General features: G+C 40.5%; 1 protein-coding gene across 2 annotated transcripts in view; it reads right to left on the reverse strand.

Annotated features, from left to right (window-relative positions):
• SLC35D2 (solute carrier family 35 member D2) overlaps positions 1–20,006 on the reverse strand; it is a 45,495-nt gene extending 25,489 nt beyond the window's left edge. For both annotated transcript variants that reach the window (XM_069476308.1, XM_069476307.1), the window contains exons 1-4: positions 19,841–20,006; positions 9,748–9,781; positions 7,450–7,536; positions 3,628–3,695 (exon numbers count right to left, since the gene is read on the reverse strand). In XM_069476308.1, coding sequence (XP_069332409.1) covers positions 3,628–3,695; positions 7,450–7,536; positions 9,748–9,781; positions 19,841–19,986 — 335 coding nt within the window. In that variant the 5' untranslated portion in view covers positions 19,987–20,006. The remainder of the gene's footprint in view (positions 1–3,627; positions 3,696–7,449; positions 7,537–9,747; positions 9,782–19,840) is intronic.
• Positions 20,007–20,835: the final 829 nt, after the last annotated feature.

The raw sequence follows: 20,835 nt of genomic DNA on the forward strand, positions 1-20,835 counted from the left end.
CTCCTTTGGTGGGGGTGTTGGGGGAGTGAGTTCTCACTCTGTTAGTTCCCAGAAGAGCTAGTTGTTAAAAAGAGCCTGGCACCCTGACACCTCCTCTCTCTCTCTCTCTCTCTCTTTCTTTCTCTCACCTCTTCTCGCCATGTGATGTGATTTCTGTATACACAGGCTCCCATTCCCTTTCTGCCATGAGCGGAAGCAGCCTAAAGCCCTCACCAGAAGCAGATCCTGGTGCTATGCTTCTTGGACAGCCTGCAGAACCGTGAGCCACATAACCCTCTTTTCCTTTTTTCTTTATAAATTACCCAGCATCAGATATTCCTTTATAACAACACAAAAGGACTAAGACACAGATTTAACACGATCCCCATCAAAATCTCAGCTGGTGTGTGTGTGTGTGTGTGTGTGTGTGTGTGTGTGTAGAAATTGACAAGCTGATTTTAAAATAAATAAGGAAATGCGAGGGAACCAGAAAGCCAAAACAATCTGGCAAAAGAACAAAGGTGGTATACTCACACTTGCCAATGTCAAAACTTACTCCAAAGCTATGGTAATCAAGATTATCTATTATTGGTTTAAGGACAGATCTATAATCAATGGACTAAAATACAGAGTCAAGAGATAAATCCTAACAATTATGGTGAAATGATTTTCAATAAGGGTGCCAAAGCAATACAATGGGGAAATAATACCCTTTTCAACAAATGGTGCTGGGACAACTGAACATCCATGTGCAAAAGAATGAATTTTCACTCCTGCCTCACACCATATATAAAAAATTAACCAGGAGTCAGGCACAGTGATGCATGCCTATAGTCCCAGCTACTCAAAAGGCTGAGGCAGGAGGACCACTTGAGGCCAGGAGTTCAATGCTGTCGTGTACAATGACTACACCTATGAATAGACACTGTACTCCAGCCTGGGTAAGACCTCATCTCTAAAAAAGAAATTTTTTTAAGATTAACACAAATATATCAATGATCTAAATGTAGGTTCTAAAACTATAAAACTCTTAGAAGAAAGCACAGGAGCAAATCTTTGTGACCTTAGGCTAGGCAAAGCCTTAGATAAAACACCCAGAAGCACAAGCAACGAAAGAAAAAACAGATACATTAGACTTCATCAAAATTAAAAACTTTTATAAATGGATAACAAAATGTGATATATATACATACAAGGAACATTATTCAGCCTTAAAAAGCAATGAACTTCTGATGCATGTTACAACATGGATAAACTCTGAACACATACGGTAAGGTGAATAAGCCAGACAAAAAGGACAAATATTGTATGATTCTACCTGTATGAGATATCTAGAGCAGGCAAATTCATAGAGACAGAAAGTGGAATAGCGATTCCACCAGAGGCTAAGGAGAATGAGGAGTTATTGTTTAATGGGTTAGAGTTTCCATCTGGGATGAAGAAAAAGTTCTGGAAATGCTTCGTGGTGACGGCTGCACAATGTTGTAAATATATGGAATGCTACTGAATTGTATACTTAAAAATGGTTAAAATGGTAAATTTTATGTTATGTATATTTTACCTTAATTCTTATTTAAATTTTTAAAGTTTAAAACTTTGGTGCCTCAAAGAACACAACATTAAGAGAGTGAAAAGACATCCCACAGAATAGGACAAAATTTTACAATCCAGATATACAGTGAGGGAACCGTATCCAGTATATAAAGAGGAATTGCTGAACTGTTTTCCAAATGCTGACCTGTTTTCCAACAAGGCTGCACGCTTTACATTCCTACCAGCAATGTATAAGGATTATAAATTCTTTACACCTTTGCCATATTTGTTGTTGTCTGTCTTTTTAAAAAAGTTTGTTTTCTTTTTCTTTTTTACCAGGCAGACACAGCCTTTGGTATAAAACTGGCCTGAGCTGGGATGATTTGAGCATCAAAAGAACTATTTCCTTAATGAATTGAAACTTATCAAGTAAATGAGACAGATAGAAGAATGAAATAGAACAGAGAGCACAGAAATAGGCCCACACAAATACAGGTGACTGATCTTTGACAAAAAAGCAAAGGCAATTCAGTGAAAAAAGGATAGTATTTTCAACAAATGGTGCTCAAAACTGGACATCCATGTGTAAAAAGACTGAATCTAGACACAGACCTTATACCTTTCACAAAAATTAACTCAAATTGGATCACAGACCTAAATGTACAATACAAACTATAAGGCCAGGTGTGGTGGCATGCGCCTGCAGTCCTAGCTACTCGTGAGGCTGAGGTGGGAAATGGAGGCTGCAGTGAACTGTGTATGATCAGGCCACTGCACTGCAGTCTGGGTGACAGAGCAAGACCGTTTCTCTAAAAAACACAATAATAATGATAATAAGGTTTGGTGATGAGTTTCAAATATGACACCAAAAGCACGATCCATGTAAGAACAACAGTGATTGTGGAAATTCACTAAAATGAACTTCTGCTCTGTGAAAGACTGGGTTAAGTCAATGAAAAGACAAGCCACAGAGTGAGAGAAAATATTTGCAAAACGCATATTTGATAAAGGAACTTGTATCAAGTAAATGAAAATCTATGAGTTCATAATGATAGGAAAAAACAAAAACAAATAAAAAACAACCCCCACTGACCACCATTGAAGGTGACAGGACACTCATTCATTTTCTGAACATTTATAAATAAAATTTTTATCCTGCCTTTCCTCTATGAAATGGTGAAAATTTGTCTTTATTGAAAAAGTTTAGAGAATAAATGTGGAAGGTCACCATTTTGCAACTTGCAATTAAATAGTGGCTTTCACAATGATTACTAATGGCCGCTAAAAGCATTAGGGGAAAAATTGATGGGGAACTTTGTAACGAAGGGACCAGATTGACCATTAAAATCATTAAAAGTAGAAGTGATCAATTTAATATCATTCAAAGACGGATAAGACATTATATGCTCTATAATCAAAGGACCCTGAAATAAATGCAGGTGCAAGTTTCAGAAGTAGATAGCACACACTTGAAAATGTCTGTCATTTATTTTTCCCAGCACCACACTTGACCTATACCAAATGTGACAGAATGTCCTTGCTTTTATAAAACTGGTATGAAACCAAAAGTTACACAAAAACATATTCATAAAAACGAATCTACCTCTAGATAAATCATACCTTCTCTACCATGATGACTACAGATCTCATATTCTATATTCAGACTTCAATATAAGGGAACACATAAGCTTTATAATATTCCTAAAAACACTGGCAAATTAAACTTAAGTTTCTTAACACATTAACTGCTATGTGAGTTGTACTGAACTCAGGCTAGTTTTGAGTATGTAACTCACACATCTGTTTACCTTGGGAGCCGTGAGAACTATTTTTCAAGTTGCATATAACTCATGCACAGAAAAAAACAATAAAAAAATTTTTTTTCATTAAATTAGAAAGGATCTCTTAGTTTTTAAAATTTTTGTTCTATTTTCATAATAAAACACTGTGGCCCCAAAGAAAATCTTTTTTTTCTAGTGTGGCAGTCAATGTGTTAAATTACTAACTATTATAGCCATCTATATGTACTTTGATTTGAAAAATCAAACTTGGTCTTTGTACGATTAGCAGCACATGGGTAAGGAACCTCCCATCAGCCAATATCCTGCACTCTACCTTAATTTACTTGTGCTTGATAATCCACTTATGTGGTTTCCAACGTAGAGGAGAGGCAGAGGAAACAGCTTCAATTAAAAAAAGAAAAAATATTTGGTTAGAACTCCAATAAGCTTTTTCCTTCACATATAAAAATGGTGACAGGTATTTCACAAAAGAGAATATCCAAATAGGCACTAAAAAATGAAAAAGTGCTCAACCTCATCAGTAATCAGGGAAATGCAAATTAAAACCCATAAGGTGTTACTACACATCCACCAGATTAGGAACATTTAAAATGACTGGCACATCTAGGATTGGCAAGAATGTGAAGCAACGGACTTTCACGCACTTTTGTCAGGATTGTGACTAGGTACAACTACTTTTTTTTTTTATTTCAGCATATTATGGGGGTACAAAAGTTTAGGTTACATATATTGTCCTTGCCCTCCCCCCCAAATCAGAGCTTCAAGCGTGTCCATCCCCTAGATGGTGCACATTGCACTCATTATGTATGTATACACCCATTCCATCCCCCCACATCTGCCCGACACCCTATTAATGTTATTCCTAAATGTGCTCTTAGGTGATGATCAGTGAAACCAATTTGATGGTGAGTACATGTGGTGCTTATTTTTCCATTCTTGGGATACTTCACTTAGTAGAATGGGTTCCAGCTCTATCCAGGAAAATACAAGAGGTGCTATATCACCATTATTTCTTATAACTGAGTAGTACTCCATGGTATACATATACCACATTTTATTAATCCACTCATGTATTGGTGGGTACTTGGGTTGTTTCCACATCTTTGCAATTGTGAATTGTGCTGCTATCAACATTTGAGTGCAGATGTCTTTGTTATAGAATGTCTTTTGTTCTTTTGGGTAGATGCCCAATAATGGGATTGCTGGATCAAATTGTAGGTCTACTTGTATCTGTTTAAGGTATCTCCATATTGCTTTCCACAGAGGTTGCACTAGTTTGCAGTCCCACCAGCAGTGTATGAGTGTTCCTGTCTCTCTGCATCCATGCCAACATGTATTGTTTTGGGAGTTTTTGATAAAGGCCATTCTCATTGGAGTTAAGTGATATCTCATTGTGGTTTTGATTTGCATTTCTCTGATGATTAGAGATGTTGAGCATTTTTTCATATGTTTGTTGGCCATTCTTTTGTCTTCTTTTGAGAAATTTCTATTGATGTCCTTTGCCTACTTTTTGATAGGGTTGTTTGATTTTTTCTTGCTGATTTTCCTGAGTTCTAAACAGATTCTAGTTATCAGTCCTTTATTGGGTGGGTAGCATGCGAAAATTTTTTCCCATTCTGTAGGTTATCTGTTTGCTCTCGTGACAGTTTCTTTGTCTGTGCAGAAGCTTTTTAATTTAATCAGGTCCCATTTATTTATTTTTGTTGTTGCTGTGATTGCCTTTGGGGTCTTCTTCATAAATTCTTTGCCTAGGCCAATGTCTGTTAGAGTTTTCCCCACATTTTCTTCTAGAATTCTAATAGTTTCACACCTAAGGTTTAAGTCTGTTATCCACCGTGATTTGATTTTTGTGAGAGGTGAAAGCTGTGGGTCCTGTTTCAGTCTTCTACATGTGGCTATCCAGTTTTCCCAGCACCATTTATTGAATAAGGATTCTTTTCCCCGGAGTATGTTTTTGTCTGCTTTGTCAAAGATTAGATGGCTATATGAGGATGGTTTTATATCTGGATTCTCAGTTCTGTTCCACTGGTCTGTGACCCTATTCTTGTTCTAATATCAAGCTGTTTTAATAACCGTAGCCTTGTAATATAGTTTGAAGTCTGGTAAATTCATACTTCTCATTTTGTTCTTATTGCCTAAAATTGCTTTTGCTAAATGCAGTCTTCTCTGGTTCCATCAAAGCATAAAATTATTTTTTTCTATATCTGTGAAAAATGATGTGGTACAACCACTTTAAAGAACAGTCTGGCATTACTTACCAAAGTTGAAGCTATGCATACCCTAGGAGCCAGCAGTTCCACTCCTCAATGGACCCCTTGACCCATGCATACGTGCGGTTATGGACTGCATCTTGTCCCTTCCCCAAATTCATATTCTGAAGCCCTAACCCCCAATGTGATTGCATTTGGAGAGAGGGCCTTAAAGGAGGTAACTGAGGTTAAATGAGGTCATAGGGGTGGGGCCCTCATCCAATAGGACTGGTGTCCTCATAAGAAGAGAAAGAGACACCAGGAGTGTACACACATAGAGGAACAGCCATATGAGGACACAGCAGGAAGGCAGCCTCACCAGAAATTGACCTTGCTGGCACCTTGATCTGAGACTTCCAGCCTCCAGAACTGTGAGAAAATTCATTTCTGCTCTTAAGCCACCCAGCCTGTGGTACATGGTTATGGCACCCTGGCTAATTAACACATGTACACCAGGACCAAGCTATAAGTTAACTACAGGACTAGTGCTTTTTATTTTTCTGGCCTCTAAACTGGAAACAACCCAAATTACCACAAACAGTAAAACAGGTAAGTAAACTGCAATATATACATACAAAAAAATAAAAGAACACAACTACACACAACAATGTGGATGAATCTTACCATAGTAATATTAAGTGAAAGAAGCATGATACAAAAGAATATATAGAGTTTGATTCCCTTTATGTAAAGTTCAAAATCAGGTAAAATTAAACTATAGAATTTAGGGATGCATCCAAATTTAGAAAAATCACAAAGAAAAAAAGAGAATTATTGTTTTAAAAGTTAGGAGAGTGGGTAAGGAAGACTTTGTCACCCCATTTCATGACCCAAGTAATGGTTTACAAAGGTAATTATTCATTCAACCACACATTCAGGTATGATGCCTTTTTCTCTATGTATAGATCAGATTTCACAATTTTTATTAAAATGGTTAAAAATTATACTGTATTATAAAATAAATGTAATAAAGCCCAGCAATATTCTGATTTTCTCCCATAATGATTAGGTCGATATCTTTCATATACGTCAATATTTTATTTTTCTTTCTTTGTGGATATCCCTTATGATTAATGCTATAAGCATGTGCTCATTTGGTCTGTCTGATAAATAGTCCAGTGCTAGATACCAGCATTTTCCAGGCATTCAAGAAACAGAAGTGAACAAGCCATGTGGGGTTCTCACCCTCAGGGACTGACAGTCTGATTTAAACCCAAATGCCATCATAATCCATTTAACACCACCTGTTGTATGGGATTGGTCTAAGAATTAAGTGTCCGCCCTAACATGTGGCACCCAGCAACTCTTCAATAAAAGTTGATTCCATTCTAGACTTCCAGGAAAGCATGGCAGAGTTTATGTATCTAGTTCTATGATGGAAAACACTGTCTTTCCATGTACATAAAATTGCATTCTTCATTCCACTTACAGCTTTTATGAATCCAAACTAAAAATGAAAACTGAAAACAAGGACCAGCAAACTAGGATCCAAGGGCCAAATCCAGCCTAGCTCTTGTTTATGTAAACAAAGTTTCACTGGAACACAACTATGCCAATTCACTTATGTATCATGTAGGGCAGTTTTCATGGTACGGTGGCAAAGCTAAATAGCTGCCACAGAGATGGTCTGGCCCTTTACCAAAAACGTTTGCCAGTCCCTAATTCACAGTTTTGTCATTTCACTTCTGAATAGTATTTATTTAATGTCAATTGTTAAGCATGTACTTTTACTACTATTGCATTACATAAATGGACAACTGAATGCTATACAATCTTTATTAAGAAGTTTCTACCCAGGGCAAGAAGGAAGTAAAGTGTGTATAGAAATGGACCTCTAAAATCAATTTGTCATTCTGTCACAGCTATATATACTTTTCATCACATACCTTTACAGGGATTTTCTTGTCAAAATCAGGGAAGTGAATTATTTTACTTAGCTTGGACACATACAGTATCATTATGGTGGCTGCCATCTAGAGAAAAGGGGAGAGAGAAACTTCAGGAAAATGTCTGGAAAGATTGCTTTAGGTTCAATGACATCATCAGAAGAAAATAGATTCATCAAAAATAAATTTAAAAAAATCCATTTTCTAGGTTCCAGAAAAAAATAACTATATCTTAGAATATTAAAATTGTTTTTCTTGCCATTGTATGTATTCCATCAGAACTACAGGTAAAAAGTATAACATCAAATAGAGTCACACACATGCACATTGTCTCAAGGGGCTCTAGGAACAGTGACAGAGGGAGAAAGGGAATGGTGTCCCTGACAGTGACTAGAGTGAAGACAGTTAGTGAGGCCACTCATTGATCCTAGACCTTACTTTCCACGTCCTAAGCATATGGTTACCTCCCCCCCAAAGGTGGGAGAACAATTTTAAAAGAAGAAACTCCACACAAAAACACACTTTTTTTGTTTGTTTTTAGAGACGGGCTCTTGCTCTGTCACCTAGGCTGGAGTGCAGTGGCACGATTACAGCTTACCCTCACCGTAACCTCAAACTCCGGGCATCAAGCCATCCTCCCAACTCAGCTTCCTGAGTAGCTATGACCACACCTGGCTAATTTTTTAATTTTTTTGTAGAGATAGGGTCTCACTGTGTTGTCCAGGCTAGCCTTGAACTCCTGGCCTCAAGTGACCCTCCCATCTCTCCCTCCCAAAGCACTGGGATTACAGCACCACACTTGGCCAAAATAAAAAAAAAAAAAAATACCATCTTCCTAGGCAAGTTTTAGAACTTATTCAATTTTCTCCATATTAGGATGCAAAAACTTAAGAGTTCCTTCAACATGATTATAATCCTTAAACCTTGCTCCAAAATGAGTTTACAAACTTAATCCTTATGGTAGATTTATGTAACTCAAGTCCATCTTGAATTACAATTGGACTTCGTATTTATGCCTCTTTATAATTCTTAAAGAAATACACTAACACATTTAAAATAAATGTAATTCAGACTTTTAAAATCAAATCTGACTGGCCTCTTCCCTCAATGAATTGCAAATCAGAAAGGCTTTACCTTAATTGAGTATAAGCCTATGAGTTAAAGAACAGTGGATTTATTTGACTTGGGAATTACAAAGAGTCCATTATCATATATTCACTGATCTTTTTCAAAAGTGCTTTTTTTCTACATATTTTTACACTGAAACATAATATTTTTTTATTATAAGGAAACATATTGGTTTCTTGTTGTCATTTTTTCTTCCTAAAATGATGTTCCAAAGAGTTACTTATTAGCAAATCATTTAGCCAGAATAATGTTAATTCATGTAAATGACAGGCTTTTCCAGATTCACAATTAAAAATTTAGTTAACAGATATAATTTTCTGTTAATTTTAAGCTTTCCCCCCTATAAATTAAAGCAAATAAAACAGATAATTTTAAGCTTTCCTCCCTATATATTAAAGAAAAATCAAAACAAAAAAAATCCCTTGATGCCTGTTACTGCTTGTCCATCTGGAAATCAGCAGCATACCACCAAAAAAATAAATGCACCACAAATTAATATTAAAGGAGAATTTCAGAAACAGCCAAATGAACTGAGTTTGAAACTTACCCAAGTTCATCCTTGTACTTGAGAGCAAAAAATCACAACGTGCAGGCAGCAAACTGCAAACATGCTTTGTTTGGCCCATACTGAGTTTTGTAAAAATCTGAATCAGCTGCCAGCATTCATGAATTTGGAGATTTGATGTAAAAATTCAAATTCCTTCTTTCCCTTGAAAAAACCTCCCAAACTCTGATAATAAGGGCATGGAGGGTCCCATCTCATCTCCCCAAACCTTTTCCTACAGGCACAATGGCTTAAGCTAAGCATCCGGTGCACACTTTCAATGGGACAAGTATTCTCTCTCTTCCACCCTGGACCTCGATCCACTCATTTGTTACCCATCAGGACTTGGAGGCTTTGAGTCTTGTGGCCCCTGGCTTTAGAGTAATTAATTCAATTAATAAACTTAAAGTTAAGTAGTTGCTTTTCCCACAAATACAACTGTTCCTAAATTATAGAATGAAATAAAATGTGCCAATATTTTACGTTGTGTCACCAACAGTACTACGATCTGCTGGTCCTCTGCCAGCTGAATAAATTTGTAAACCACAGTCTTAAACAAAACCACTTAAAATGTCTAATGTCCACTGATGACTAATTAAAGAGGCTAATTTAATTTTTTCACTTACCTGTCCAATTCCAAGGACAATTGGTGAGGGGAAACTATAAAGAACATAGAATAATACATCACTTTAGAAATATATAAAAATTTGAAGATAGTATATAATATACAACAGGAGTTATTAAAGTCTGTGACAAAAATGAAAACTTATCAAATTTGTTCACTTTTCATTTGTTCATTTCTTTTTCATTTTTTCAACAGATTGTTGCTAAACTTGGTAATTTTCTATTGTCCCTTGAGACAGACTGTCATTATATTAATAGACAACATGATTGTATATGCAGAAAAAACAAAATAATCTGGCGATAAATTATTAGAATTAATAAATAACTTTAGAAAGGTCACCAAATACAAGATGAATATATATTTTTAAATTGGTTACATATCTATATACCAGCAAGAAACAAAGAAAATGAAAATTTTAAAGATATTTACAATAGCACCAAAAAAATACATCAAATAACACTAACTGGATATTTTATGATACTAACAAATCATTATTACTTTTTTAGCTATGAAATAGTTTTGGGGTGTTTTTTTTAAATAAAGGAGTCATTATCCTTTAGGAATCCACATTGAAACGCACATGATGACGTATTTTTAATTTGCTTCAAAATAATCTGGAGATGGTGGCAGTGAGTGGGAGAAGAATATAAATGCAAAAAGGTTGTTCAAAATTGGTGATCGCTACATGGTGATTCACTATACTATTATTTTTTAATAATATACCCAGGAACAAATCTAATCAAAGATTTACAAAAAAGACCTCTATATAGAATATTATAAATAGATATTAAAAACATTAAAGCAGACCTAAATAAAGGTCATGGGTTGGAAATACAATAGTGTAGTGAGATCCATTATCCTCAAAGTGATCTATAAAATAAATGCCATCTCAGCAGAAATACCAGCAGGTAATCTGTGGAAACTGACAAGCTGGTCCTAAAACTGAACAGAAAGGTAAAAAGCAAAAATCACCCAAGACAATCTTGAAAAAGCACAAAGTTGGACAAATGACTCTAATGGCTGTCAGGATTCATTTTAAAGTTACAATAAATGAGACTGTGTGATATTTGTAGTGCTAGTCCAGTAGGACTAAAGTGTGCAATGAACTGCAATGGACAGTCTTCTTACAGGAACAGAACAGAGATCAGGACAGACACACGCATATATGGACACTTGATTTATGACAAAGATGACACTGCAGAACAGTGGAGAAAATGGTCTTTCAAAAAATGGCACTGAGTAATTTGGATAAGGAATTCTGACCCCGACCTCACATCGTACTAAACAAGGCAGCACATCACTTCCACCTGCTCATCCACTGTTCAACTCTTTGCTGGCTCCCATTCTCTCATGCTACTAAAAAAGCTAAATATTATCAAAAACTCAGTCCTCAATCTGTATGTCAGAAACACCCCTGTCTCGGACAGGGTATAGAGAAGAGAATAAAGAGCAAAACTACCTCAACAGAGAAAACAGAATGAATGGCTGGACGGTACTATCATGAGAATAAAACTAACTCTAGTGGATTCTGGGTTGTGCCACCTATACACCCACTTCCAGACGGAAGGACTCATCCCCCCGCTGGGTCCTCCACTGAAGAAAGCTGCCTGACAGTAGCACATCCACTTCCCCACAGAAGTCTGCATTCCAACTGCTGGTCCATGAAGGGCTATAAAGGCTAGGGGCCCCACTCCAATGCAGGACAAAACTCTGCAGAGCCATGCCAGTTCGAGTCCCTGGGACCAGGCCTCTATTGTGACTGTATTACAGCCCGACTTCTCCCTCTGCCTAATCCTGATTCCCCCAAGCGTACTGGGGAAGAGAACTCCCCAATGCACTTCCCACACATCTCAGGGAGTAACACCTGCACCACTAAGCAAAGTAACAAGACGACAATATAAACAAACAGTAAAACAATAACAACAACAAAAAAGGCTTACAGAAGATGAGACAAAGACCTTGGCCTAGAAGAAAATGTAATGCATGGAAGAGGAGGAACTCTATAAGGCTACACAACACGTTAGGAAGAATAAGACATCAATAAGACAAGAATTCAAAATCGAGTTGATAAAACAGTCAATGGAGATGAGCATACGAATTTAAGAAAACACCAACTGAGGACCAAAACAACTTGACTGTCACATGAATAAACTACCTTTAGAAACATCAAGGAATCAAGAGCCACTGTTGAAAACTGAATTACCAACACCTGAGGTAATCAGAGTGCAGGCAGAGAAAAAAGACAAAGTCTAAAAGATAAATAGATATAGAAGACAGACAACACCATACAGGACCAATCACTGTGCCTGGAATACAGAAAATCATTAATACATCCCATAACTTTAAATCGAACTTTATTCCATAAATAAAGTTGTATAACTGTATTGAGTTACTAAACAGCTCAATTAAGAAAGAAGATGGGCCAGTGCAGTGGGTCACACCCGTAATCCCAGCATTTTAGAAGGCCAAGGCCAGAGCATTGCTTGAGGCCACGAGTTCGGAGTTCGAAACCAGCCTGGGCAACTTAGCAAACCACTGCCCTACAATTTAAAATTTTTACTTTAATTAAAAAAGAAAGAAGATGATTCAAAGATAAAGGAGAAATTAGTTTCCCTGACATGAGGGAAAAACATAAACTGAATCTTCAGATCTAAAAGCACAAGATGCTACAGAAAAATCTATTAAAGAATTCTCAACACAATTAATATATTAATAGCAGCAAGGAATTTTCCATAAAAAAAAAAACTGACAATGGAATGCCACCAACGGGAAGTCAAATCAATATAATGAACTTGGCAATTGAGACACTGTGGTAAAAGAACTATTGATGACTACCGTATCCATTTAAATATAGAACAGATTCAGACAAGGATGGGATTTATAATTACTGTGTGCTACGTTATAAAACAAGATGTGGAGGGCAGAAGAGCGAGAAGGAGTTGCACTCGGTTTCATCTTTCATAGCAGAGAGGTCACACCTGTTATCAAAAATTGAGACACCGGGCCGGGCGCGGTGGCTCAGGAGTTCGAGACCAGCAAGAGCAAGAGCGAGACCCCATCTCTACTAAAAATAGAAAGAAATTATAGACAGCTAAAAATATATATAGAAAAAATTAGCCGGGCATGGTGGCACATGCCTGTAGTCCCAGCTACTCGGGAGGCTGAGACAGGAGGATCCCTTGAGCTCAGGAGTTTGAGGTTGCTGTGAGCTAGGCTGACGCCACGGCACTCACTCTAGCCTGGGCAACAGAGTGAGACTCTGTCTCAAAAAAAAAAAAAAAAAAAAAAATTGAAACACAGGTTTAAAATAAACACAATGACTTAAACTTCTTAACATTTTTCACCACCTTTTAGTCTTACAGGGATCTTTTAAGAAATAGTAACCATTGGTTACTTGTGGTGGCTCACGCCTGTAATCCTAACACTCTGGGAGGCGGAGGCGGGAGGATCACTCAAGGTCAGGAGTTCGAGACCAGCCTGAGCAAGAGCAAGACCCCGTCTCTACTAAAAATAGAAAGAAATTATACGGACAACTAAAAATATATATAGAAAAAATTAGCCGGGCATGGTGGCACATGCCTGTAGTCCCAGGTACTCAGGAGGCTGAGGCAGGAGGATTGCGTGAGCCCAGGAGTTTGAGGTTGCTGTGAGCTAGGCTGATACCATGGCACTATACAGTCCGGGCAACAGAACCAGACTCTGTCTCAAAAAAAAAAAGAAAAGAAAAATAATAACCATTGTAGTGAAGAAATATATATTTGAAAGTCAACAATTCTTTGAGTTGAACTTCAATTTCTCTTTTCTCCATTCACCTCAGTTAAAACTGAATTTCATACATAGATGCTATTGCAATCCCCAACTTAAGCCATCCAACACAGCCAGCGTGACTAGCGGTGCAATGACCCCCATAGGATGCAAAGCGAAGTTCACAGGGTCAGCTCTTAAGTAGCCTTGCCAGAAAGGTTTAAACTGAATGAAATCAAGCCTTCCAGTGTAACTTTCAGGTAGAAGACAGAGGAAAATAAGTTAATTGAGACTTCAGAAAATAAATCAGACAATCCACAATGTGGGACATTTACAAAACAAATTACCCAGGTTTTTCAAAAACTCAGTATCATGGCGGGGTGGGTGGGATAGTGGACTTTTCTAGATAAAAATAAACTAAAAAGACATACAATATGCACTGCATAAGCCTTGACTGGGTGTTGATTAAAACACCCATAAAAACATCTTTGGGACAATTGAGATTTATGGGGGAAAAAAGAGAAGAAAAGAATTTTCTACCTGAGGAATGTGAGCCCCTTCAAATTATCAGGCCCAGAGAGGCGGTGGAATGACACAGCAGTCAGGTCACTCTTCCCTGAGCTAAATAATGACCCCTTGAAGCCACCTGCTATTTGGGCTCTAGACTAACTAATGCCAAAGTAGCCATAAAATGCCACACACCCTATAGTTCAGCAGTGTATAGTCAATCACTAGCCAATGTTATCTCTGTAAACCAATGAGAATTCCTGACAACAACTTTTGTAATCACTCCCCCCACTGATTTATCCTTTTTTTCTTTAAAAACTTGAGCCTCTCTTGTGTTCTCCACAGCACTCCCCAAGGTAACTTGGAAGTGTGTCCCAGGCTGTAGTCCTTAACCTTTGTGTTTGAACAGACTCTCTTCAGATTCCAACCTTTTCATTATTTTAGGTAGACACTCTGAAAGCAGAGAAATGGAATATATGTGGGATCAAGAGAAGCAGAGAAATGGAATATATGTGAGGTTTTGTTTGCTTGGGAACGCTTTTGTGCTGACAGGAAGAGAGGCCACTGAGGCCAGAAGAGAGGCAGGGAAGGAGGCAGAGGAGTGGGCTTCCAGAGCCACACAGAAAGCTTGCCCTGCCACTGGGAGGAAACGCTCCCTCCATTGGAGCCGGAAGGAGTGGAGGGGCCCTCATTTGATGGTTTCTATTTTCTCAATAAAGGATCAGAGAAGGAGGGGGGAGGAAGGGGACAAGGAAGGCCTTCCAATGAAGGAGAAAGTGTGAAAGATTCATTTATGAGACAAAGAAAGCAACCAGCAGGGAGTAACGAGGGCCCCAAGAGGTTCCTGATCATCAACTGGAAGTCCCACCAGCCAGCCCAGATGTGGTTTTTCTACCCAGGACACTCAGAGCTGCTCAAGTGCTGAAGGAAGCGAGCAGATGACAAGTGCAAGCCCAGGCGAGAGAAGGAAAGGAGGCTCCCGTGTCCCCCAAGAGGCGCTCTCAGCAGGCAGAGCAGAGAATCGATGCCGGGAGGGACAGATACAGCAAGAAATAAGTGAGGAGGAGGCCCTGCGAGGTCCGGGAGTGGATATGCTACCGTGGAAGTCTTAGAGATGTGAACTAAAATAAAATCTTAAGTCCCCCAGCTAACTGAAAAATGGACTCCCTCTTGGCCAAGGGGAGCCCAGAAAAACCTTAAAGCTGAGTTGCTGGCCATGAGGAGAAGGGAGGTCAAACACCCCTCATTGTGCCCCCTCCCTTTTGTTAGAGTTACTCCTTGGAAAAATAAGATACTAATTCATTAACGGGCCACAGGTCATGCAAGGCAGAACTTAAACCACACCTGCAGGTCATCACTGTACTTAATAGATCACCTGAGTCTAAGCATATGTGTCATGGCTTGTCTCTGATTAATAGACATCCTTAACTTAAAACATTCCAAGCCCTAGACAAAGCTTCATTTCTTTAACCAATTACAAATCAAAGAATCTTTAAACCCACATATAACCCGTAAGTCTCCCCGCTCTTTGAGATATCTTGCCTTTCTGGGCCAAATCAATGTATGTCTTCTATATATTAACTTATGATCTTACGTGTAATTCCTGTTTCCATGAATGTATAGAACCAAACTATAACCTGGCTACTGTGGGCACGTTTTCTCAGAACCTCTTGAAAACATGTGCTCTGGGCTGCGGTCACACACACTCAGAATAAACCTCTTTAAATTATTTTACAGAGTTTGGGGTTTTTTTCCGTTAACAGAGAGGTGTGTTTACTCGTGAGGATGGGGTCCCAGGAGCAGCTGTGGGGAGTGGAGTGCAGGAGTTGGCTGGAGATGAGACCAGACTGTGATGGCTCAGCGTGCGGATCCTAAAGTCACTAGAAGGCTGACCCGAGTCCAGGTGGAGGGGAAGACAGACTTCACTAAATCAGTCACCAGGAGCCATTACAGAGGAGACACAAAGGATGGTAAAGCCAGTCTCAACAGAGCATGAGCAGTAGGGAGCTAAGAGACCCAACCCCACCTCTTGGCCAAGGCGAGGAGGAGGTGGGGGAAGAAGACCCAGCCCCATCTCAGGGGAATGAGGGAGCAGAGCCAGGAGGAGCCAGGGTTTCATTAAAGTAAGAGAAAATTAGGAGTTGGTTTTGTTTTTGAATATAGACTTTCAGTTCCCACCAATGAAGTCTCCAATTCAGTAGCTTTTATAAAAACTCTCCATGTGATTACTACCAGGCTACCGGCACATTTGGAAACCAGTGGGTTAAAAGATCTCAAAGTCCAGTGATACATAGTGAAGCAAATGCACACAGCAAATACTGAGCAAATATTTGTTGAAGTGAGTACAGCTAAGGTCGATGTTGTCATTAAACATCATTAGTAAATTCTTTCATGTCATAGAGTATATTAAAATGGAAAAAAAAAAAAACCACCCAACTCTTGACCACTTGCACAGCCCTCATGAATCTGATCCTGAAAGACCAAGAGTGCGACCAACTGCCCACAAACTTCTAGATGACCTTGCCTTCCCCTCTAACACCAAACAGGTCTCACAGTTCACATTCTTCAAAGGCCTCTCTGTTAGAGGTGAATCTGGCATTACAATGAACTAAAACTAACAAATAACTAAGACCACCCATCAGTTCGTACTCCAGCCAGAAAACAATCTGCCCAAAATGGAAGAGAGAAAAACATCCTCCAGCTACATTCCCATGACCCTGTGACTTAGGTAATTACCAAAGGTCCTTTCTTTATCCTACAACACAACATTCTGTCCTCAGACAGCTAATGCTTAGATCAGATTTCTATGGTTTATTGTTGTAACCACATCACCCCAACCCTCCTCCCCTCAAAAATTTGTGCCTAAAGCATTTTGAGGGAGAGAATGAACAATATTATTTGAACAGGGTTCTCCAATTGTGTAATATATTATTAATACGTTGCAGAAATGTGAAATGTTTACTTACAAGGTTTATAACGAAGTTTTGCCTTAGGAAGGCAAAAACTCCATTTTCTCCTTCAATTATGGAACCCAAAATTTTAAAGATGAAAAGGTTAGAGTATATGACGTTTCATATATTAATTCTTTCTGGTTGGACACTGCCCTTCACCCTCAAAGCATTGGCCAGTGTTTATTGGCATTTGCTTCCAACAAGAGGACACGTGTTTTCAGAGGCACTGACTGCTGTGGCCAGTTGGCACCTCCCTCACTCTAAACCACAAAGTGGAGACTTATCTTCAGCCTGCATTTGACATAGGTACTGGCCACTCCCAGACAAGTTCATGAATAGCTGTCTCTTGTTTTTTATTGTAGGTGTTTGTTTTCTTTTCTTTTTTCATCAGCTTGCATTGTGTGTGTTAAATGATCCAGGTTCAGGAACAGTATGTACTTGTTCCTTTCTTTGAGGCAAGCTTTGTGTTTCCTGCAACATGTTGCAACACACTGGTAGAGCCCTTATAAAGAATACCAACAACAATAGGATCACCAAAAACTATCCCAAATCCATCCCTTTCTTTCACATCTGCTGCCACGCCCCACCCAGTCCAAGCCTAAACCTAGATCACTGTAACGGCTTCCGAATATCATCAGTTCACTCACCCACCAAAGAAATCTTTTTAGTCACTCAAATTCTGTCAGGTCACTCCCACATTAAAACCTTCCAAGGGACTTCTAATTGCATTTAGACTAAAACTAAAACTGTTTATCCACAGTATCCCTGCTTCCACCTTGCTCCCCCAATATGTGCTCTCAACACAGCAGCCAGAGTGATTTAGATCCTGTCACTACTCTCCTGCTCAACACCTCCCATGGCCCCCACCTCACTCAGAGCTGACACCAGAGCCCTGCCAGTGGCCTCCAAGGCCCTACACAGTCTAGTGACTCTCAGATCCCATTCAGTACCGTTCCTACCCAAACTCTTCACCCTTCCATGCCTGGAATGTCCACCTGAAGCAGGGAACTGGCAGGTACTGCTTTGGGTATGGCATTGCGGCAGCATTGCATTACTGACTCAGGAAGTCTCAAAACAAAGTTTCTAATTGCCCTGATCAAAACAAGACAAAGGCAGGCCAAGTTCCAACCACTTAGAATCAAGAGGAAAACTGCCCCTTTCATGAATATTCCTCCTCTGGTTTAGCCCTTTGCTTAAATAGACAACAGGAACCAGGGGGCTGGTCCTCCTGTGCAGGGGCCGGTTCTCTTCCACAGGGAGAACTTGCCTCTGCTGTCTGTGGAGTAGACTTTCTAACTTTCTATAGTTTCTGAATAAATCTCGTTTTCCCTCTATCTTGCTGGCTCGCTCCTGAATTCTTTCTTGCACGAAGCCAAGGACCCACTTGGACTTCAAGTGGCTCTCAGTCACCTAAAACCACAAACTCTCTCCCACTCCCCAATACCCTTTCCTGCCTTATTTTTTTCTGCAGAACACTGACCACATCTGACATAAATGTTACTAGTTTATGTACTGGTCCACTAAGATGTAAGCTCCGTAAGGTTGGGGATTTTGATCTGCTCTGTTCACTTCTGTTTCCCAAGTGCTTAGAACAGTGCCTGGCACAGCACAGGTGCTTAGGAAACATTATTGAATGAAAGAAGGATCTGATTCCTGCCTTCCCTGCCTTCTTCCCTGTGGCACTTGCTCACTCAGCTCCAGCCACAGTGACCTCTCTGTTCCTTCAGCAGACCAAGCTCGTGTCCATGCCACATGTCACACTCGCTGCTCCCTTCTGTCCGGAATGCTCTGGTGACACTACTCCACCCCAGGCACTCTCAGGTCATATCTCAAACTGCCTTGTTTATTCACAAACCTGTTTGTTTATTTTCTGTCTCCACCTCTGACAGTGAAACAGCAGAGCAGGGGTTTTGTGCTTTTCACAGCTGCTTCCCTGGTGGCTCAGTGGGCTCCGCACATAGTAGGCTCTCAGTAAATGTCTGTTGGGGGTGCAACCGACTGAGTTCAAGTGAGTCTCAGTTTTCTCAAACATAAAATAACAAAGCTGAAGATACTCTCTTAGGTCTCTTAGGGTTCTAAAATTTTGATGTTACATTTTTGTAGCACAGTAAGTATAGTTTTCAAAGAAACCTCATTTATGACAGCTCCTGCAAAGCCCTGGAAGGTAATTAACTGGGTTATAATTATCCGTTTGCATTTGAAAACAAGGCTGACTATAGGACTGGCCACAAGAAACAGAGCTATGAACTGGTGGAGCTGGGTCTAAATCCACAATTCTTTCACTGCTGCTACAACACTAGCATAATGAAACAGGATTTTCTAGTTCTCACAAATAAATTCAAGGAAGCACAAATTTGCTGGTTTACTTCACACTAATCCCAAAAAGTACATCATGTGAACTTCTCATTGTTTTCCCTGAACGTGCTGGTAATTTGAGAATGAATGGTTAGTCAATACAAACAGACTTATCAGCTCAGGACTAATCTGATTGTTGAACATCTAGATTTGTATAAAGAATTGTTCACTTTGTGATGCACATTTGGATCACTTTTTTCAGCTCATTGGTGTATGTGAAAGCATCTGGCTGTAGCTCTAGGAGCACAGCGGCCACAGGGTGTCCCGCAGCAGGAAGTAGGAGTGCAGCGCGCGGGGTGCAGCAAGAGCAGATCGACTCTGTCAGGTTGTGGTTTCACGTGCAGAAAGTTGCGAAGGTCCGGGAGGGTCCCTGTGTAACCTGGGTCAGTGCGCAGAGTTGAGAGTCCTGTTTCACTGTCCCCAGCCGCCCGGCTGGCCCCGGCGTGGCCGCAGCGCACCGAGGGCAAAGGCAGCCCCGCGCTCCCCGCGTCCCGGGCGCCTCCCCCGGCCCGGGCAGCCCCCGCGGCCCCGCCTCACCCGTAGGTGGTCAGCAGCGCCTTGTTGACCAGCACGATGAGGAAGGAGCAGGTCCCGTAGAAGAGCGCCGACAGCAGCTTGGCCACCCGGGAGGGCAGCCGCGCCGCGCTGGGCTCCTCGCCCGCGTCCTGGCCGCCGGCCGTCATGTCCCGCGGCCGCACTGACACCCGCCGCCCGCCCGCCCCGGCCGCGCACTGGCCCGGCCCTCGGGCCCCGGCCCAGCCTCGTCCCCGCCCCCACGGCCGGGAAGAGGGCGCGGCAGGAACAGGAAGGGCCGGGGCGCGAGCCCCAGATCCCGGCCCGCCCCCTGCGAGCGCCCCAAAGCCGGCGTGGGACGGTCCTGCGCGCCTGGACTTCACCCTGGATGTACCCCCGTCCCTCTGAGTCTAAGGAGGGACCAGAAATGCGTTTGGGAGACTTGAAAAGCCCCACCTTCTTCCAGACTGCTCTTTTGGGGAGAAACACTTCAGTACGTCTTAGGGTTTGTTTTGCTTTTTTTCCCCCTCCTGCAAGTTTTTTGTTTAACGTATAACTTACATACAGTAAAATACACACACTCCAGTCCATAGTTTGAGATGTTCGACAGATGCATTCAGCCGAGTAACCACTCACAACATAGAACATTTCCATCCCTCCCAGAAAGTTCCCATCGCGCCGCATTGAAGTTAATCTTCTCCATCTCGTTGATGTCTATTACTGTAGGTTAGATTTGTATTTTCTAGAATTTCTAATGTACCCTTAAGAATTTTTTTTTTTTTCTTTAGAGTCTCACTCCGTTGCCCCGGCTGGGGTGCAGTGGTGTCATCATAGCTCACTGCAACCTCCAGCTCCTGGGCTCAAGTGATCCTCCCGCCTTAGCCTCCAGAGTAGCTGGGACTACAGGCTAGCTGGGATTACAGGCGCGCGCTTTCTATTTTTGGTAGAAACCGAGTCTCACTCTTGCTCAGGCTGGTCTTGAACTCCTGACCTCGTGCGATCCTCCCACTTCGGCCTCC

This window comes from Eulemur rufifrons, chromosome 7 (genome assembly GCF_041146395.1).
Source record: "Eulemur rufifrons isolate Redbay chromosome 7, OSU_ERuf_1, whole genome shotgun sequence".
NCBI lineage: Eukaryota > Metazoa > Chordata > Mammalia > Primates > Lemuridae > Eulemur > Eulemur rufifrons.